Source organism: Melanostigma gelatinosum, assembly GCF_949748355.1.
Source record: "Melanostigma gelatinosum genome assembly, chromosome: 16".
Lineage (NCBI taxonomy): Eukaryota > Metazoa > Chordata > Actinopteri > Perciformes > Zoarcidae > Melanostigma > Melanostigma gelatinosum.
Window position 1 is genome coordinate 24,532,510 of NC_136649.1, and position 22,397 is coordinate 24,554,906.

The 22,397-nt window shown below is 47.9% G+C and overlaps 3 protein-coding genes across 3 annotated transcripts; 2 read left to right on the top strand and 1 right to left on the bottom strand.

Moving 5' to 3' along the window:
* Positions 1-213: 213 nt before the first annotated feature.
* On the top strand, positions 214-16,972 carry sec23a (Sec23 homolog A, coat complex II component). The gene is made up of 20 exons (XM_079287018.1): positions 214-351; positions 1,142-1,401; positions 1,483-1,540; positions 1,621-1,707; positions 1,785-2,021; positions 3,895-3,971; positions 9,667-9,811; positions 9,893-10,051; positions 10,150-10,265; positions 10,374-10,497; positions 10,579-10,659; positions 10,864-10,953; positions 12,878-12,984; positions 13,131-13,284; positions 13,370-13,447; positions 14,704-14,865; positions 15,187-15,273; positions 15,756-15,911; positions 16,054-16,119; positions 16,196-16,972. The coding sequence occupies exons 2-20, from the start codon at positions 1,181-1,183 to the stop codon at positions 16,283-16,285; spliced, it is 2,295 nt and encodes a 764-aa protein (XP_079143144.1). The 5' UTR covers positions 214-351; positions 1,142-1,180; the 3' UTR covers positions 16,286-16,972.
* Positions 10,963-12,983, bottom strand: LOC306790617 (beta-3 adrenergic receptor). The gene is given in 3 exon segments (XM_079287019.1): positions 10,963-11,634; positions 11,820-11,996; positions 12,000-12,983. Coding segments are annotated over 3 exon segments (804 nt in total). The 5' UTR covers positions 12,369-12,983; the 3' UTR covers positions 10,963-11,376.
* Positions 16,973-19,487: 2,515 nt separating the features above from the next.
* On the top strand, positions 19,488-21,234 carry clec14a (C-type lectin domain containing 14A; the record flags this gene model as incomplete). The annotated part of the gene is made up of 2 exons (XM_079286842.1): positions 19,488-19,624; positions 20,265-21,234. Exon 2 carries the CDS (start codon positions 20,284-20,286, stop codon positions 21,232-21,234), a length of 951 nt encoding a protein of 316 aa, XP_079142968.1. The 5' UTR covers positions 19,488-19,624; positions 20,265-20,283.
* Positions 21,235-22,397: the final 1,163 nt, after the last annotated feature.

Consider the following 22,397-nt stretch of genomic DNA (forward strand, 5'->3'; position numbering starts at 1 on the left):
ACGAGTAAATAGATTTTATGAAATCCCTTCTCATCTTGTGAGGAAAGAGTCAGGAAGAGTACGAAGTATAAAATAAATACATATAATTGTACATCAAGACCGAACAGCTGCCACGTGGTCACTGTGGTGTTGAGGAATGCTGTTTCCTGAATGTTGCTCAGAGTGAGACCTCGTGTTTCTTCTTCTCTCGTCTTGACGTGGCGCCGCCATGTTGTTTTGCTTCGTTGTCAGCAGAGAGGAGCAGCAGAGGTTCACTCTCAGACTGAGACTCACCTGAGACTCACCTGTACCCGACGGACCCCCAACCTCACCTGGACCAGGTCACCTGTGTGTCCACCTGCTAGTGACGCGGTCTGTTTACCTTTCAGTGTGTTCGCTGTTAGCTGTTAGCTCTAACTAAGTCTAACGTTAGTGACGTTCCTCTCATTGATCATTCTTCTCATCTCTTTTATTTCAATGCTAACAAACGACACTAACTGATTCACTGCAGTTGTGTACTTACACTTTGAGTATTTGTACTTTTACTGTCTATTTTCTGCTTCGTTGTACTTCTACTCGTCTTCATGTCAGAAGTATTTCACTTTGTCAATCAATATTTGTCAATCAATATTTAGGATTAATGATTTATTTATTGGTGATTTTATTTATTGATGATTTATTTATTGGTGATTTATTTATTGATGATTGATTTATTTATTAATGATTTATTTATTTATTGGTGATTTATTTATTGGTGATTTATTTATTGATGATTGATTTATTTATTAATGATTTATTTATTTATTGGTGATTTATTTATTGATGATTGATTTATTTATTAATGATTTATTTATTTATTGGTGATTTATTTATTGATGATTGATTTATTTATTAATGATTTATTTATTTATTGGTGATTTATTTATTGATGACTTCTCTCAGCTGAGTTTGAGTCAGAACAATTCACAGAACATTTTGTGATTTGGTGACTTCAACATTTTACATCAGGTGACCTGAAGGTGGAGCTAGAGGCTCAGTACTGAAGTACAGCGAGTATTACTGCGGTGTAGTTAGTATTACTGCAGTGTAGCGAGTATTACTGCGGTGTACTTAGTAGTACTACAGTATAGTAAACAGTATTATGTTGTCCCACCCATCACAGCTTTTACCAGTCCGACCCCTCCTGTCTTCCTGCGTTGCCATGTCGACCTTCCCAGAGTACATCACTCAGAACGAGGAGCGCGACGGCGTTCGGTTCAGCTGGAACGTCTGGCCCTCCAGCCGGCTGGAGGCGACCCGGATGGTGGTCCCGGTCTCGTCTCTGTTCACCCCCCTCAGGGAACGGCCAGACCTGCCGCCGATCCAGTACGAACCGGTCCTCTGCAGCCGGGCCACCTGTCGCGCCGTGCTCAACCCGCTGTGGTACGTGATGGGGGTCTGGGGTCAGTGATGGGGGTCTGGGGTCAGTGATGGCGGTCTAACATCCATCTCTGTGTGTTTCAGTCAGGTGGACTACAGAGCCAAACTCTGGGCCTGTAACTTCTGCTACCAGAGGAACCAGGTACAGTAGAAACACTAATATTTAGTCCGTCACAACGACAGAAGACTAGAACTCTGACTCTGACTCTTGTTGTGTTTCAGTTTCCTCCGTCTTACGCTGGAATCTCTGAGGTGAACCAACCGGCGGAGCTGCTGCCTCAGTTCTCCACCATTGAGTATGTGGTCCAGGTGAGACAGAGAGAGAGACAGACAGACAGAAAGACCATTTTGTCAGATGTATAACCCGATGTGGTCTCTGTCCTCAGCGGGGTCCTCAGATGCCGCTGGTGTTCCTGTATGTGGTGGACACTTGTATGGAGGACGAGGACCTGCAGGCTCTGAAGGAGTCTCTGCAGATGTCCCTGTCTCTGCTGCCTCCCACTGCACTGGTGGGACTCATCACCTTTGGCCGCATGGTTCAGGTTCACGAGCTCGGCTGTGAGGGGATCTCCAAGAGCTATGTCTTCAGGGGGACCAAGGACCTGAACGCCAAGCAGCTACAGGTACCTAACTAACCCAGCTACAGGTATCTAACTAACCCAGCTACAGGTACCTAACTAACCCAGCTACAGGTACCTAACTAACCCAGCTACAGGTACCTAACTAACCCAGCTACAGGTATCTAACTAACCCAGCTACAGGTATCTAACTAACCCAGCTACAGGTATCTAACTAACCCAGCTACAGGTATCTAACTAACCCAGCTACAGGTACCTAACTAACCCAGCTACAGGTACCTAACTAACCCAGCTACAGGTATCTAACTAACCCAGCTACAGGTACCTAACTAACCCAGTTACAGGTATCTAACTAACCCAGCTACAGGTATCTAACTAACCAAGCTACAGGTATCTAACTAACCCAGCTACAGGTACCCAACTAACCCAGCTACAGGTATCTAACTAACCCAGCTACAGGTATCTAACTAACCCAGCTACAGGTACCTAACTAACCCAGCTACAGGTATCTAACTAACCCAGCTACAGGTATCTAACTAACCCAGCTACAGGTACCCAACTAACCCAGCTACAGGTACCTAACTAACCCAGCTACAGGTACCTAACTAACCCAGCTACAGGTATCTAACTAACTCAGCTACAGGTACCTAACTAACCCAGCTACAGGTACCTAACTAACCCAGCTACAGGTACCTAACTAACCCAGCTACAGGTATCTAACTAACCCAGCTACAGGTATCTAACTAACCCAGCTACAGGTATCTAACTAACCCAGCTACAGGTACCCAACTAACCCAGCTACAGGTACCTAACTAACCCAGCTACAGGTATCTAACTAACCCAGCTACAGGTATCTAACTAACCCAGCTACAGGTACCTAACTAACCCAGCTACAGGTACCTAACTAACCCAGCTACAGGTATCTAACTAACCCAGCTACAGGTATCTAACTAACCCAGCTACAGGTATCTAACTAACCCAGCTACAGGTACCCAACTAACCCAGCTACAGGTACCCAACTAACCCAGCTACAGGTATCTAACTAACCCAGCTACAGGTATCTAACTAACCCAGCTACAGGTATCTAACTAACCCAGCTACAGGTACCTAACTAACCCAGCTACAGGTATCTAACTAACCCAGCTACAGGTATCTAACTAACCCAGCTACAGGTATCTAACTAACCCAGCTACAGGTACCCAACTAACCCAGCTACAGGTACCTAACTAACCCAGCTACAGGTATCTAACTAACCCAGCTACAGGTACCTAACTAACCCAGCTACAGGTACCTAACTAACCCAGCTACAGGTACCTAACTAACCCAGCTACAGGTACCTAACTAACCCAGCTACAGGTATCTAACTAACCCAGCTACAGGTATCTAACTAACCCAGCTACAGGTACCTAACTAACCCAGCTACATGTACCTAACTAACCCAGCTACAGGTATCTAACTAACCCAGCTACAGGTATCTAACTAACCCAGCTACAGGTATCTAACTAACCCAGCTACAGGTATCTAACTAACCCAGCTACAGGTACCTAACTAACCCAGCTACAGGTACTTAACTAACCCAGCTACAGGTATCTAACTAACCCAGCTACAGGTATCTAACTAACCCAGCTACAGGTATCTAACTAACCCAGCTACAGGTATCTAACTAACCCAGCTACGGGTATCTAACTAACCCAGCTACGGGTATCTAACTAACCCAGCTACAGGTATCTAACTAACCCAGCTACGGGTATCTAACTAACCCAGCTACGGGTACCTAACTAACCCAGCTACGGGTATCTAACTATCCCAGCTACAGGTACCTAACTAACCCAAGCACTAACTGGAGCTTATCCAACTCGATAATCGACCCCCCCGAGCCTTGCTAGCCCCCCAGTTCTAACCAGTTCTGCGTTTGCAGGAGATGCTGGGTCTGACCAAACCTTCAGCCACTCAGGGACGAGGACCTCAACCAGCCCAACCACCTCTGTCCAACAGGTAAACACACACACTATGCTCTATATATGTATTTGTGAGGACAGGACTAATTAGTGGTGTAATGGATCAGCCCTCATGGTTCGGATCACTCGTGAACCGCGGATCAATCGAGTTGTTTTTTCACAGTGTAATCATCATTGTGTGTAATAACGTTTTACTGCTGCTGTTCCTTTACAAGTAACAAGTCCCTGAACATCAATTCAATGTTGCAGTGAGCAGATATAAAGCAGTTGCGTGTTCAGTGAACGGAGCAGGTTAGAAGCATTTAACGGTGAAAGTCATGGCGAGCGGAGGAACGGAGAACTTCAGAAGCTCCCGGCGTCATTTAAGTCTCAAGTTTGGGATAATTTTGTCTTCCCCGTAACTTCTAATGACGGATGAGGGTGGTGGACAAAACCGTGACAGTATGTCGGCGTTGTTTAAAGAGAGAGACACACGACAACGGCAAAACATCGGACATGTCCACACATATGAAGAGACTGTCAGAGACGGTGGACACTCCGTTGTGGAAAACAAAGGATTTCAAAATCTGGTTGAAGTGCTTGAGCCACGCTACGAAATCCACTCACGCACCCACTTCAGTGTGAAGATCATTCCTCTATGAAGAGGAAAAGACTGACCGTGCACTTCATCACGGAGGAGCTGCAGACACGCCCCCTCTGTGAGAGTCACACGGACAGGTGCTGCAGACACGCCCCCTCTGTGAGAGTCACACGGACAGGTGCTGCAGACACGCCCCCTCTGTGAGAGTCACACGGACAGGTGCTGCAGACACGCCCCCTCTGTGAGAGTCACACGGACAGGTGCTGCAGACACGCCCCCTCTGTGAGAGTCACACGGACAGGTGCTGCAGACACGCCCCCTCTGTGAGAGTCACACGGACAGGTGCTGCAGACACGCCCCCTCTGTGAGAGTCACACAGACAGGTGCTGCAGACACGCCCCCTCTGTGAGAGTCACACGGACAGGTGCTGCAGACACGCCCCCTCTGTGACAGTCACACAGACAGGTGCTGTAGACACGCCCCCTCTGTGACAGTCACACAGACAGGCGCTGTAGACACGCCCCCTCTGTGACAGTCACACGGACAGGTGCTGTAGACACGCCCCCTCTGTGACAGTCACATGGACAGGTGCTGTAGACACGCCCCCTCTGTGACAGTCGCATGGACAGGTGCTGCAGACACGCCCCCTCTGTGACAGTCACACAGACAGGTGCTGTAGACACGCCCCCTCTGTGACAGTCACACAGACAGGTGCTGTAGACACGCCCCCTCTGTGACAGTCACACGGACAGGTGCTGTAGACACGCCCCCTCTGTGACAGTCACACGGACAGGTGCTGTAGACACGCCCCCTCTGTGACAGTCACATGGACAGGTGCTGCAGACACGCCCCCTCTGTGACAGTCACACAGACAGGTGCTGTAGACACGCCCCCTCTGTGACAGTCACACAGACAGGCGCTGTAGACACGCCCCCTCTGTGACAGTCACACGGACAGGTGCTGTAGACACGCCCCCTCTGTGACAGTCACATGGACAGGTGCTGTAGACACGCCCCCTCTGTGACAGTCACATGGACAGGTGCTGCAGACACGCCCCCTCTGTGACAGTCACACAGACAGGTGCTGTAGACACGCCCCCTCTGTGACAGTCACACAGACAGGCGCTGTAGACACGCCCCCTCTGTGACAGTCACATGGACAGGTGCTGTAGACTAACCCTAACCCGAATGATATCACAGTCACCACAGAAAGGTCGACCCTCTCCCCAGACAATGGAGATATTCTCATCTTATTGAAAATAATGTCACAGTAATGTAACATTGTTGTGTATTTGAATGACCTGACAGGAAGTAAACACAGACCCAAGTTGTTGCCGAGCAGTTCAGTTCAGTGTAAACAGTGGAAGCTCACTGGCTGTTTCTTTCTTTCAGTATTGATCAAAGGACGAGGGCATCAACACCTCATGTTGCACTTAAACTTAACAGAATTGAGAATTCTTGAATGTTTTAATTTCATTTATTTATTTCATTTTGTTTCAAATTGGACATCTTCAATATTTTAGTTTTCATGTAAGACTATAGCCCAAAGTTCTTTACTTTAAGTGTTCTTGAAGTTCTTTAATTAATAAAGGGAAAGCAGTTATATTTGATTCCTCCCCTTTTCTTTGATGATCCGAAAAATGATCCGAACCGTGAGCTTTGTGATCCGTTGCACCCCTAGGACTAATACATTCAACAGCACTAGTGATGTCAAGGTATGACATTTTGATGTCACGATTATAGTCAGAGGAAATCGATTATTAATCAGAATATATCTAATAGCCCTAAAATATTTATTACCATCTTCATCAACAACTATATCCAGTGAGCTGGTTAAGTTTGTTACCTTGACTTGCCCAAAATCACAAATTTGTCTGTAAAACATAAGACATCCTCTGTCCTTGGACCCTCACATCGGAAAAGGAACCCCCCCCCCAAAAAAAAGCCTAACCCCTAACCCTAATTATAGGAAGTCCTCCATGCAGTCTAGGTCTATAGCAGCACAACAAGGGGTTGGTCCAATGCAAACCAGAACCAGCCCCAACTATAAACCTGAACCAGCCCTAACTATAAACCTGAACCAGTCCTAACTATAAACCTGAACCAGCCCTAACTATAAACCTGAACCAGCCCTAACTATAAACCTGAACCAGCCCTAACTATAAACCTGAACCAGCCCTAACTATAAACCTGAACCAGCCCTAACTATAAACCTGAACCAGCCCTAACTATAAACCTGAACCAGCCCTAACTATAAACCTGAACCAGCCCCAACTATAAACCTGAACCAGCCCTAACTATAAACCTGAACCAGCCCTAACTATAAACCTGAACCAGCCCTAACTATAAACCTGAACCAGCCCTAACTATAAACCTGAACCAGCCCTAACTATAAACTTTAGCCAGTCCTAACTACCTACCTGAACCAGTCCTAACTATAAACCTGAACCAGTCCTAACTATAAACTTTAGCCAGTCCTAACTACCTACCTGAACCAGTGCTAACTATAAACCTGAACCAGTCCTAACTATAAACCTGAACCAGTCCTAACTATAAACCTGAACCAGCCCTAACTATAAACCTGAGCCAGTCCTAACTATAAACCTGAACCAGCCCTAACTATAAACCTGAACCAGCCCTAACTATAAACCTGAACCTGAGCCAGTCCTAACTATAAACCTGAACCAGAGCCAGTCCTAACTATAAACCTGAACCAGAGCCAGTCCTAACTATAAACCTGAACCAGAGCCAGTCCTAACTATAAACCTGAACCAGTCCTAGCTATAAACCTGAACCAGGCCTAACTACAAACCTGAACCAGCCCTAACTATAAACCTGAACCAGCCCTAACTACAAACCTGAACCAGCCCTAACTATAAACCTGAACCAGCCCTAACTATAAACCTGAACCAGCCCTAACTATAAACCTGAACCAGCCCTAACTACAAACCTGAACCAGCCCTAACTACAAACCTGAACCAGCCCTAACTATAAACCTGAACCAGCCCTAACTATAAACCTGAACCAGCCCTAACTATAAACCTGAACCAGCCCTAACTATAAACCTGAACCAGCCCTAACTATAAACCTCAGCCAGCCCTAACTATAAACCTGAACCAGCCCTAACTATAAACCTGAACCAGCCCTAACTATAAACCTGAACCAGCCATAACTATAAACCTGAACCAGCCCTAACTATAAACCTGAACCAGCCCTAACTATAAACCTGAACCAGCCCTAACTATAAACCTGAACCAGCCCTAACTATAAACTTTAGCCAGTCCTAACTACCTACCTGAACCAGTCCTAACTATAAACCTGAACCAGTCCTAACTATAAACTTTAGCCAGTCCTAACTACCTACCTGAACCAGTGCTAACTATAAACCTGAACCAGTCCTAACTATAAACCTGAACCAGTCCTAACTATAAACCTGAACCAGCCCTAACTATAAACCTGAACCAGCCCTAACTATAAACCTGAGCCAGTCCTAACTATAAACCTGAACCTGAGCCAGTCCTAACTATAAACCTGAACCAGAGCCAGTCCTAACTATAAACCTGAACCAGAGCCAGTCCTAACTATAAACCTGAACCAGTCCTAGCTATAAACCTGAACCAGGCCTAACTACAAACCTGAACCAGCCCTAACTATAAACCTGAACCAGCCCTAACTACAAACCTGAACCAGCCCTAACTATAAACCTGAACCAGCCCTAACTATAAACCTGAACCAGCCCTAACTATAAACCTGAACCAGCCCTAACTATAAACCTGAACCAGCCCTAACTACAAACCTGAACCAGCCCTAACTATAAACCTGAACCAGCCCTAACTATAAACCTCAGCCAGCCCTAACTATAAACCTGAACCAGCCCTAACTATAAACCTGAACCAGCCCTAACTATAAACCTGAGCCAGCCCTAACTATAAACCTGAGCCAGTCCTAACTATAAACCTGAACCAGTCCTAGCTATAAACCTGAACCAGCCCTAACTATAAACTTTAGCCAGTCCTAACTACCTACCTGAACCAGTCCTAACTATAAACCTGAACCAGCCCTAACTATAAACCTGAACCAGCCCTAACTATAAACCTGAACCAGCCCTAACTATAAACTTTAGCCAGTCCTAACTACCTACCTGAACCAGTTCTAACTATAAACCTGAACCAGTCCTAACTATAAACTTTAGCCAGTCCTAACTACCTACCTGAACCAGTGCTAACTATAAACCTGAACCAGTCCTAACTATAAACCTGAACCAGTCCTAACTATAAACCTGAACCAGCCCTAACTATAAACCTGAACCAGCCCTAACTATAAACCTGAGCCAGTACTAACTATAAACCTGAACCAGCCCTAACTATAAACCTGAACCAGCCCTAACTATAAACCTGAACCTGAGCCAGTCCTAACTATAAACCTGAACCAGAGCCAGTCCTAACTATAAACCTGAACCAGAGCCAGTCCTAACTATAAACCTGAACCAGAGCCAGTCCTAACTATAAACCTGAACCAGTCCTAGCTATAAACCTGAACCAGGCCTAACTACAAACCTGAACCAGCCCTAACTATAAACCTGAACCAGCCCTAACTACAAACCTGAACCAGCCCTAACTATAAACCTGAACCAGCCCTAACTATAAACCTGAACCAGCCCTAACTATAAACCTCAGCCAGCCCTAACTATAAACCTGAACCAGCCCTAACTATAAACCTGAACCAGCCCTAACTATAAACCTCAGCCAGCCCTAACTATAAACCTGAACCAGCCCTAACTATAAACCTGAACCAGCCCTAACTATAAACCTGAACCAGCCATAACTATAAACCTGAACCAGCCCTAACTATAAACCTGAACCAGCCCTAACTATAAACCTGAGCCAGTCCTAACTATAAACCTGAACCAGAGCCAGTCCTAACTATAAACCTGAACCAGTCCTAACTATAAACCTGAGCCAGTCCTAACTATAAACCTGAACCAGAGCCAGTCCTAACTATAAACCTGAACCAGTCCTAACTATAAACCTGAACCAGCCCTAACTATAAACCTGAACCAGCCCTAACTATAAACCTGAACCAGCCCTAACTATAAACCTGAACCAGCAGGCAACAACAACAACGTATAGAGATGATGTGGTTTCTTCCTTCAGGTTCCTGCAGCCAGTGCAGAAGATCGACATGAACCTGACAGACCTGTTGGGGGAGCTGCAGCGGGACCCCTGGCCCGTCACTCAGGGAAAGAGACCTCTGCGCTCGTTGGGCGTTGCCATGTCCATCGCAGTCGGCTTGCTGGAGGTGAGACAGACCGACGGCCTTCTTCAGCAGCGCTGAGATGTGTTTGCATCATGTCACTCAGAATCTGTTTTTTTCCCGCAGTGCACCTTCCCCAACACGGGCGCTCGGATCATGACGTTCATCGGCGGCCCGGCAACGCAGGGCCCCGGCATGGTGGTGGGGGACGAACTGAAGACCCCCATCAGGTCCTGGCATGACCTGGAGAAGGACAACGCCAAGTTCATGAAGAAAGCCACCAAGGTGAGTGTTTCATCTGTGGTAGTAGGGCTGGTTCATGAGGTCAGAGGATCACCTGAGGTCACATGTTGACGTCATCACTGTGTGTGTGTGTCTTGTAGTACTATGAGTCTCTAGCTAACAGAGCGTCCGCTAACGGTCACATCATCGACATCTACGCCTGTGCTCTCGATCAGACCGGACTTCTGGAGATGAAGTGCTGTGCCAACTACACCGGGTACACACACGCACACACACACACCTACACCTAACCCCAGAGAGAAATGATTCATCAATGACCATCAAAGTGACATTGTCTGTGTGAGTTGACACTCTGTCTCTCCAGAGGTTACATGGTGATGGCCGACTCCTTCAACACGTCTCTGTTCAAACAAACCTTTCAGAGAGTTTTCACCAAAGACGTCCAGGGATCCTTCAAGATGGCCTTCGCCGCCACGCTGGAGGTCAAGGTCTGAAATACTGCTGACTCAGCTGGTCTGACTCAGAATCAATGAGTATATCATCAATACGTCACTGATCTTTTGTTTCAGACATCCAGAGAGATCAAAGTATCTGGAGCGATCGGCCCTTGTGTGTCCCTGAACGCTAAAGGGCCCTGTGTCTCTGAGAACGTATGTAACCGTAATTATACAGTATTATACTGTAGTACACAGTAGAACACAGTACTGTGTACTTACCCTGTGTGTGTGTGTGTGTGTGTGTGTGTGTGTGTGTGTGTGTGTGTGTGTGTGTGTGTGTGTGTGTGTGTGTGTGTGTGTGTGTGTGTGTGTGTGTGTGTGTGTGTGTGTGTGTGTGTGTGTGTGTGTGTGTTACAGGAGATTGGAACAGGAGGAACGTGTCAGTGGAAGATCTGCGGTCTGGATCCGAGCACCACGCTGGCTCTTTACTTCGAGGTGGTCAACCAGGTACGAACACCTGACCTCTGACCTTTAGATGGTCTGAGATCAGTCTGAAACCGCCGATCTATTGATCGTACTGATCACTGCTGGGATTGATTTACACCCTTCATCACAGAGCAGGTCCCATCAACAAAACAAAAGCAGCTGCTCAGAGGTCTGGGGACTAGTTGCAGCGGTCTGGGGACTAGTTGCAGCGGTCTGGGGACTAGTTGCAGCGGTCTGGGGACTAGTTGCAGCGGTCTGGGGACTAGTTGCAGCGGTCTGGGGACTAGTTGCAGCGGTCTGGGGACTAGTTGCAGAGGTCTGGGGATTAGTTGCAGAGGTTTGGGGACTAGCTGCAGCGGTCTGGGGACTAGTTGCAGCGGTCTGGGGACTAGTTGCAGAGGTCTGGGGACTAGTTGCAGCGGGGGACTACTGAAAACAAACTGATCACCTGGTATATAAATGACGTATGCCGATAGTCAGACACTCTGTGAGAGTTCGATTGATTAAAACCTGGTCGGTCGTGTCTGACCGATCACGGCGCAGCAGGAACTCACCTGAGGTTGCGACCATCACAACTGAGCTCCTCAGGTAGTTGTTGGCAGGAACATAGTGGCAGTGCAGCTGGTTGCACAGGAACGTTCCCCTCCGGGCCTGTTTCCCAGCCGCGTAGACGATGTATCCGTACAGAGATAGCAGGGCCGTCTTTCAATCAGAGGGTCGGCGGTTCGATCCCCGGCTCTGGCTCTGCTAGTCGCATGTCGATGTGTCCTTGAGCGAGACACTGAACCCCATAAATGTCTCCCGTAGTTGTGCCTACAGTGTAGAAATGTGATGGAATCTGAATTGTAAGTCGCTTTGGATGAAAGCGTCTGACTGTAATGTAATGTAATCGGCGCTGCGATGCCCACCGACATCCACAGCGCCACGAAGAGCCGGTTGTCGGGTGTGAAGCTCTGGCAGCAGAGGAACCGCGACTCGCTGTAGACGTCGCCGCCGAACCCCAGACGGGGCGAGCCGGCGGTCGCCAGGCCGAACGCCCTGACCAGGACCGGCACCGCCCGGCTTCACCCTGCCGTCCACATGGCGCGGTAGCTGAGGGCGAAGCAGATCTCTGTGAACTTGTCCACAGTGGCCCATGCCAGCGAGTGGACCGAGGAGGTCTGCAGTAGGAGGAGCAGGAAGCCGCTGCCCTGACAGAAGGCACCCTCGCTGGAGTTACAGGAGGGCCGGGTCAGACTGTTGGAGACCCCCAACGGGATGGTGGACAGTCCCAAGGCCAAGTCACTGATGCAGAAGCTCACCGTGAGCCCCAGAGTGTCCGTCTGGAGCTCCTTGTTCAGGAGGAGTACCAGCAGGAGAAGGAGGTTCCCACAGATCGAGGCCACGCCTGACAGAACCATCAGAGGGGCGTACAGCGTCCCGAGAGCGCCCGCCATCTTTAGACGGACTCAATGGATAGGAAGTACATCAATGGTTACATCACAGGTGAGGTGAGACACGTGACACACTTCCTGTCCAGAACCAGCAGAAATGTGTCTCTGATGTCCACTCGATGCTCGGCTTCAGATCGGCTCCGAGTCTGAAGGACGGACTGCAGGAGGCGTGTGTGTGTGCGTGTGTGTGTGTGTGTGTGTGTGTGTGTGTGCGTTACCGTGGTGCACCCGTCAGTCACCTGCTGTGATGATATTGAGAGGACACACCCACACACACACACAGTCATCTGCTGACTCAAATGTCCTGTGTGTGCGTACACACACGTGTCTCACAGGTAATGACAGGTGTGGAATCCAACAACCTGCTGCTCACGAGATCACATAGAGGATCAGGTCTAAAGTGAGACTGGTTCAGGACCAGTTGAAGGTTCCTCACTGTCGGAGTTCATGTAAAGATCAGGTTCTGGATTGATTATTGATCCGCGGTGTTAAAGAGTTGTTTGTTGTTGCAGCACAACGCTCCGATCCCCCAGGGCGGCCGTGGAGCGATCCAGTTTGTCACTCAGTACCAACACTCATCAGGACAGAGACGCATCAGAGTCACCACCACGGCCAGGAAGTAGGATACACACCCACTCAGAGTCCATTCAGACTGGATATCTGTCTGTAATGGAGGTGATAGTTAGGACACTGGGATGTTCCTCTAAACTTATCCTCTCTCCCACTCTTCCTCTTCCTCCTCTTTCTCCTCCTCCTCCCTAACAGCTGGGCAGACGCTCAAACTCAGATTCAGAGCATCGCGGCGTCCTTCGATCAGGAGGCGGCGGCCATCTTGATGGCGAGGTTGTCTGTGTACCGGGCGGAGACGGAGGAGGGTCCTGATGTCCTACGATGGTTAGACAGACAGCTCATCAGACTGGTGGGTTAGAAATGAAGATGCATAATAAATAACAAACAGATAATAAATATTATTATTATTAATGAATCCTTCTGTTTCTGTTCAGTGTCAGAAGTTTGGAGATTACCACAAAGATGATCCAAACTCCTTCAGGTTCTCTGAGACATTCTCCCTCTACCCTCAGGTGATCCACATCCCATAATACTCTGTTCCTGTTCTATATCTATGGATGTGATTATAATGACACGGATAACCGTGGTTGACTTTGTTAACTGTCGCTGACCTGGTTAACTCTCCATGACCTGGTTTACTGTCACTGACCTGGTTATCCATCATTGACCTGGTTACCCATTGCTGACTTTAACTCTCCATGACCTGGTTAACTGTCCATGACGTGGTTATCTGTCGCTGACCTAGTTAACTCTCCATGACCTGGTTAAATGTTGCTGACCTCGTTATCCGTCGCTGACCTGGTTACCTTCGACCTGGTTAACTGTCGTTGACCTGGTTACTCATTGCTGATGTTAACTCTCCATGACCTGGTTAACGGTCCATGACATGGTTAACTGTCGCTGACCTGGTTAACTGTCGCTGACCTGGTTAACTGTCGCTGACCTGGTTAACTGTCGCTGACCTGGTTAAATGTCGCTGACCTGGTTAACTGTCGCTGACCTGGTTAACTGTCGCTGACCTGGTTAACTGTCGCTGACCTGGTTAAATGTCGCTGACCTGGTTAACTGTCGCTGACCTGGTTAAATGTCGCTGACCTGGTTAACTGTTGTTGACCTGGTTAACTGTCGCTGACCTGGTTAACTGTCGCTGACCTGGTTAACTGTCGTTGACCTGGTTAACTGTCGCTGACCTGGTTAACTGTCGCTGACCTGGTTAAATGTCGCTGACCTGGTTAACTGTCGCTGACCTGGTTAACTGTCGTTGACCTGGTTAACTGTCGCTGACCTGGTTAACTGTCGCTGACCTGGTTAAATGTCGCTGACCTGGTTAACTGTCGTTGACCTGGTTAACTGTCGCTGACCTGGTTAACTGTCGCTGACCTGGTTAAATGTCGCTGACCTGGTTAACTGTTGTTGACCTGGTTAACTGTCGCTGACCTGGTTAACTGTCGCTGACCTGGTTAACTGTCGCTGACCTGGTTAACTGTCGCTGACCTGGTTAAATGTCGCTGACCTGGTTAACTGTTGTTGACCTGGTTAACTGTCGCTGACCTGGTTAACTGTCGTTGACCTGGTTAACTGTCGCTGACCTGGTTAAATGTCGCTGACCTGGTTAACTGTTGTTGACCTGGTTAAATGTCGCTGACCTGGTTAACTGTCGTTGACCTGGTTAACTGTCGCTGACCTGGTTAACTGTCGCTAACCTGGTTAAATGTCGCTGACCTGGTTAAATGTCGCTGACCTGGTTAACTGTGTGTTGTTTTTCCAGTTCATGTTCCACCTTCGCCGCTCTCCGTTCCTTCAAGTGTTCAACAACAGTCCAGATGAGAGTTCATATTACAGACATCAGTTCAATAGACAGGACCTGACTCAGGCTCTCATCATGATCCAACCGGTGCTCTACGCTTATTCCTTCAGCGGACCACCTGAGGTATTTATACACCTTTATATTTGACACCAAGTGGACCATAAGTTACTAAATGAACATCATGCTGTATTGAAGAAGACTTGAAACTGGAGATTGAGACATAAACTCATGTTTACAATGTTTACTGAGGTAATAAATCAAGAGAGAAGTAGAGTCATCTTCTATAGACTTCTATACAACCAGAGGAGTCGCCCCCTGGTGGACACTAGAGAGAATGCAGCTTTAACACATTTTAACTTTTACTTTACTCTTCAGATGGTTGATGCCTGGTGTGAATATTTCAGTGTCTCACGATTTGATTAATTCATAATTTGTGTGTCTCAGCCGGTTCTGTTGGACAGCAGCAGCATCCTGCCGGACCGGATCCTGCTGATGGACACCTTCTTCCAGATCCTCATCTACCACGGAGAGGTACACACAGAGTACATGCTCAGTACATGCTTGGTACACGCTCCGTACACAGAGTACACACTCTATATATTACACTCTGATCTTTACATCTTAAAGGGACAATAGTGATGGGTGTGGTTTTATGAGGCTCTTCTCCATAGTCAGTGTTTTATTGTTATACTGTCTCTTTAAATGTCTGTCTTCCAGGCTCTACCTCAGTGGAGAACACAGTATGTCATTCCCTGGTTTATGTCTGCCAGGCTATAGCTCAGTGGCGAAAACTGATAATGTATCCCTAGTCTCTAGTGGAGAGCCCTGGTATTTAATCCCTGGTCTGTGTCTGCCAGGCTCCAGCTCAGTGGAGATACTTGTATTTCATCCGTGGTCTCTGCCGGTCAGGCTCTAGCTCAGTGGAGAACCTGGCCATTTTTCCCTAGTTTCTGTCTGTCAGGCTCTAGCTCAGTAGAGGGACTTGTAACGAATCCCTGGTCTCTGTCTGTCAGACTGTCGCTCAGTGGAGGAAGGCTGGTTATCAGGAAATGTCTGAGTACGAGAACTTCAGACACCTCCTTCAGGCTCCGGTGGACGACGCTCAGGAGCTACTTCACACTCGCTTCCCAATGCCCAGATACATCGATACGGAGCACGGAGGCAGCCAGGTGAGGGCTAACACGTAACACCTTTACATCGCTAAATGTGCACTATACCTCACTAGCTGTGTGCATATAGTACTCTATGTATAGCACACATTGTTATTGTAATACGACATTATTGTGAAATAATCATGATGATGTTTTTCAGGCTCGCTTCCTGCTCTCCAAAGTGAACCCGTCCCAGACACACAACAACATGTACGCCTGGGGACAGGTGAGACCTCCACCTGTAGTTCAGCAACACGTTGCGTTGATCCGTGTCTCTAACAGACGTGTTGTGTTCTCTGCAGGAGTCCGGAGCTCCGATCCTGACGGATGACGTCAGCCTACAGGTGTTCATGGATCACCTGAAGAAACTGGCCGTCTCCAGCGCTGCCTAACCTGCTGCCTCACCCGTCTGCACGGTTTATTCTGTTATTTAGCATTTGTTCCCATGATGGCCAACTAACAAGCCAGCAGAGCAAGTCAGCCTCCTCTTCTCAGCCAATCAGCAGCAGCCTCTGAACGACGAGAACCAGTCGTGACGAAGGTTAAACATCCGATGTTGCTTCACAATAAAAACAGCAATGTGATTTTCTTATGTCAAGCTTTTATTGTGAAACAGCAGCAGGAAGTGATGTCTGTGAGCTGAACTGCAGACTTTTAATGCAGTGAGGAACACTTTCCTTTAGTTTGTGCTAACTTTGAAAAGCAAAAGCTGCCTGGAGAACCGTAAACACGATGTTCTGATCTTTACAGACCCCACAGCTGCTTTCTCTGTCTTAATCCGGCTGATGCGAGTCTGTTTCAAGTCAGAGGGTTCTATCTCCCTGAGGTCCGCTGACTGATGTGAGAAGGAAATCATCAAGCAAAGAAAGAACAGAGATGATTTAGTGTTGATCATCAGAACATCACACAGCAGCTGTGGTTCTCGGTTCTACCATCAGAGTAACTTCATCCGCTCGCTCTCTGTGGACGACTGAAGGCTGCTGCTGAGTTTCTCTTTCAACCTGTTCAACACTAAGAGTTTATGTTTTCATCCAGTTCTGTATTCTCATGTTTATAATTAAAATCATATTCGCACTTTCTTCAACATGCCACACTTTGACTCTTATCGTAGTTCTGTGTGTGTTTTCTAAATGTTGCTGGTACTACTTACTGGTTCTACTGGTGCAGTTTAATAGGAACTCATAATTCTAGATCAAAGTTGAGGAACGAGCTCAGCAGACGTCCTGTGTGCTGAGACCTCTAGTGTAGACCATCTGTGCCTTTAGATGATGTCATAGTGAGTTTTACAAAATGCCCAATCAGGAGCAGATTGCCCCCAAATACTTTCAAAATAAAAGCCTCTGATGAGGAATCTATTAAGGGTTGACACACACACACACACACACGGGTCCATTAGTCACAGCTCCACCCTCATAACCTCTCACTTCCTCTCATTCTTCGTACACTTCCTCAAGGAAGCAGGAAGCATCTGGGTCGCCGTGACAACAATCAGACCCTCCACTGTCTGTGTGTGTTATTGTGTGTCTCAGACAGAGCAAAGTGTTTCACACAACTAATTGAGATGTTTCTGAAATCCAAGAAGAAATATGTTTGATCAGACAAAAAAATTATCAAATCGCATCTGAAAGACCTCAAGGACCCCTGGTGCCTTTTCAAGGACCACTAGGGACCCTCTATGATCTCAAGTCTCCAGTAACCTTTCCAAGAACGTATATAACCCCTCAAGGACGACTTTAACCACCTCAAGGACCAGTAAGACCTCAAGGATCACTGTAACCACCTCAAGGACCACTAAGACCTCAAGGATCACTGTAACCACCTCAAGGACCACTAAGACCTCCCCAAGGACCACTGTAACCAAAGAAGAACCACTCCAACCCCTCAAGGACCAGTGTAACCTAAAGAAGAACCACTCTAACCCCTGAAGGACCAGTGTAACCCAAAGAAGAACCACTCTAACCCCTCAAGGACCAGTGTAACCCAAAGAAGAACCACTCCAACCCCTCAAGGACCCGTGTAACCTAAAGAAGAACCACTCTAACCCCTCAAGGACCAGTGTAACCCAAAGAAGAACCACTCTAACCCCTCAAGGACCAGTGTAACCCAAAGAAGAACCACTCTAACCCCTCAAGGACCAGTGTAACCCAAAGAAGAACCACTCTACCCCTCAAGGACCAGTGTAACCCAAAGAAGAACCACTCTAACCCCTCAAGGACCAGTGTAACCCAAAGAAGAACCACTCTAACCCCTCAAGGACCAGTGTAACTTAAATAAGAACCACTAACTCCTCAAGGACCAGTGTCACCCAAAGAAGAACCACTATAACCCCTCAAGGACCAGTGTAACCTAAAGAAGAACCACTCTAACCCCTCAAGGACCAGTGTAACCCAAAGAAGAACCACTAACCCCTCAAGGACCAGTGTAACCTAAAGAAGAACCACTCTAACCCCTCAAGGACCAGTGTAACCTAAAGAAGAACCACTCTAACCCCTCAAGGAGCAGTGTAACCTGAAGAAGAACCACTCTAACCCCTCAATGACCAGTGTAACCTAAAGAAGAACCACTCTAACCCCTCAAGGACCAGTGTAACCTAAAGAAGAACCACTCTAACCCCTCAAGGACCAGTGTAACCTAAAGAAGAACCACTCTAACCCCTCAAGGAGCAGTGTAACCTGAAGAAGAACCACTCTAACCCCTCAATGACCAGTGTAACCTACAGAAGAACCACTCTAATCCCTCAAGGACCAGTGTAACGTAAAGAAGAACCACTCTAACCCCTCAAGGACCCGTGTAACCTACAGAAGAACCACTCTAACCCCTCAATGACCAGTGTAACCTACAGAAGAACCACTCTAACCCCTCAATGACCAGTGTAACCTACAGAAGAACCACTCTAATCCATCAATGACCAGTGTAACCTACAGAAGAACCACTCTAACCCCTCAAGGACCAGTGTAACCTAAAGAAGAACCACTCTAACCCCTCAAGGACCAGTGTAACCTAAAGAAGAACCACTCTAATCCCTCAAGGACCAGTGTAACCTAAAGAAGAACCACTCTAACCCCTCAAGGACCAGTGTAACTTACAGAAGAACCACTCTAACCCCTCAATGACCAGCGTAACTCAAAGAAGAACCACTCTAACCCCTCAAGGACCAGTGTAACCTACAGAAGAACCACTCTAACCCCTCAATGACCAGCGTAACTCAAAGAAGAACCACTCTAACCCCTCAAGGACCAGTGTAACCTAAAGAAGAACCACTCTAACCCCTCAAGGACCAGTGTAACCTGAAGAAGAACCACTCTAACCCCCCAAGGACCAGTGTAACCCAAAGAAGGACCACCCTAACCTCCACAGAGCAGACTTTTTATTATTTCTGCTCAGGTAAAGCTGTGAAATAATCAGATTCAGATTCACATTTGGCAGAAACGTCATAATCTCGACTGCGGTTTCTTTGAGTGAGCGACAGCAGCAACATTTCTCTGGAGGAAACTAACTGACCATATCAAGACACAACACACTTCCTGTCCTGGAGGGGGGGCGGTCAGTCCATTAGCAGAGCTACTGTGGAGGAGAAACCAGTAGGAACTGGGAGAGAACACAATAGAGAAGTAAGCGAGAGACTGTGGAACCTGAAGGAGTGCCGAGCAAAAGAGGAGAACATATGTGGAAGAAACTAGAAGAAGAGAAGTAGAAACTCTCAGGAGGAGATAAAGTGCAGGAATTAGACGGTAAGAAAAAGGTTTATTTTGAACATTAACACTGATAAAGATCGGTCAGACGGGAAGCTTCGTCCTTTAGGATGTCTCATCTCTCATCATATCCTCTTTACAGTCGTTTCTTTATGATCCTATTGAAACATGTCTGACAGTGAATTCATTTGACCATCGATGTTCAGAATAAGCTGCAATATTAATAAAACAGCCTCATTCAGACTAGAATCCTGTTCAACCACAAATATTGAGCTCTGATTGAAGATATTTACACTAATAATATATACAGTATATATACATATATACACATACATATATATACATATATATATATATATATATATATATATATATATATATATATATATATATACACATATATATATATATATATTCACACGTGTGTGTGTGTGTATATATATATATATATATATATATATATATATATATATATATATATATATATATATATAACTTGCCCAGCACTAATATTATTATAATTCGTCCTCCATCTTTGGAACATTTATATATTTGTGTATATTTATAAATATATAAATAAAATCTTCCTGCTTAGTTATATTAGTGTGTTATAAACCAGTTATTACATGTTCATATGTTGATACACGATGACGAACAGGGTGTGTCTCTACTGTGACAGACTGACGTCATCAGAGAAGATGGAGTCCTGGTTCTGCTGGATTCACCTTGTGATCCTGCTCAGGAATACCTGGTCCTCCTCACCACCGCGCTACACCATCCACCAATCACTGCTCAGCTTCGACCTGGCGGGCGAGAGCTGCACCCCCGGCGTCCTCACCACGCTCGCCACGGAGCTGGAGGTCTCGGACGTCCTCGGAATCGTCTCAGAGTCGATGCCGGCTCTGGATGGACTGGTCTTCACCTTCTGGGTCGGTCTGAGGAAGGTCAAGAACGAGTGTGTGGTCCCCACGCTCCCCCTGAGAGGGTTCAAGTGGACGAAGGACGGCAGCGAGGACTCGCAGGTGAGCCGCTGGGCCGAGGAACCGCAGCGCACCTGCACCACGGTCCGCTGTGCGGCGCTGAAGGGGGAGTGGGACGGATCACGGGTGACCAGGTGGGGTCTGATCCCCATCAGCTGTAAGAGCAGCTACCAGTTCATATGTAAGCTGAGAGACAGAGAGACTGGACCACCAGAACCAGCTGCACCTGAACCACCAAAACCAGCTGCACCTGAACCACCAAATCCAGCTGCACCTGAACCACCAGAACCAGCTGCACCTGAACCACCAAAACCAGCTGCACCTGAACCACCAAAACCAGCTGCACCTGAACCACCAGAACCAGCTGCACCTGAACCACCAAAACCAGCTGCACCTGAACCACCAAAACCAGCTGCAGCTGAACCACCAAAACCAGCTGCACCTGAACCACCAAAACCAGCTGCACCTGAACCACCAAAACCAGCTGCAGCTGAACCACCAAAACCAGCTGCACCTGAACCACCAAAACCAGCTGCACCTGAACCACCAAAACCAGCTGCACCTGAACCACCAAAACCAGCTGCACCTGAACCACCAAAACCAGCTGCAGCTGAACCACCAAAACCAGCTGCACCTGAACCACTCCTGAACCTGGACTTCCTTCCCTAGAAACTGAAACCGGACCTGAACTGCAGGGACCTGATCCTGGTTTGATTTCCTGTCGGCACCCCCTCATCACCAGCGCTCGCTCCATCAGCTTTGTGAACAGCAGCAGGGTGCAGGTGCAGTGCTGGTCCCTGGACCAGGACCTGGTGGAGCTTCGCTGCTCGGGCCGCCCCGCCGCGTGGCGGCTGCTGGACGACTCCCCCGCCGACTTCGCCACCGTCTGCCGGTTGTGTGACAGCGGCTTCCGGAAGGACGCCTCTGGAACCTGCGTGGACGTGGACGAGTGCAGCAGCGCCCTCTGCAGGTTCAGCTGCCTCAACACAGTCGGCTCCTTCCGGTGCTTCTGCTCCGATGACGACGAGGACGACAAGAACTCACCGGCGTGCGCAGAGACGACGACCACGGCGCCGGGCGGCGTCCTGGTGCCGGTCCTGGTCGCCGCGGCGGTGCTGGCGGCGGTGCTGCTGGTGGTTGTCGTCATAGTAACGGTGAAATGTTGCCTTACGAGGCGATCGAGGAAACGCATCGAGAAGGAGGAGAAGATGAGGAGCGACGATGGCGGGGATTCGGCCAATGAGACGGCGGCGTGAGAGAGGAGAGCTGTGATTGGTCGTGCCGGGCAGTGACATCATCAATGTGTTTTTGAAAAGTGACGCAAACTTTCCAGGAAGATATAAAAAGTTTGTTCATCAGCTGTTTTTTTGTCAAACCGTATTTTTTAAAGTTGAAATATTTTCCAGTTAAGTTTGTTTTCTGTTGCCGTGGTAACAGGAGATGATTCTTTGATCAAAGTAACGAGAATAAGAATGTTGTCAATAAAATCATTGTTTAATAATTATCATTCATCATCATTTCCTGCTATGCCTCCTGCATGTAGGGCAGCAGCAGTCTTCCCCTCCCGTCCGTCCCTCCCGTCCCTCCTGTCCCTCCTGTCCGTCCCTCCCGTCTGTCCCGTCCCTTCCGTTCTTCTGTCCCGTCCGTACCGTCCCTCCTGTCGGTCCCGTCCCTTCCGTCCATCCATCCCATATGTTCCGTCCCTTCCTTCCATCGGCCCCGTCCCGTCCCTCCTGTCCGTCCCTCCCGTCTGTCCCGTCCCTCCCGTCTGTCCCGTCCCTCCCTCCTGTCCGTCCCTCCCGTCTGTCCCGTCCCTTTCGTCCCGTCCGTCC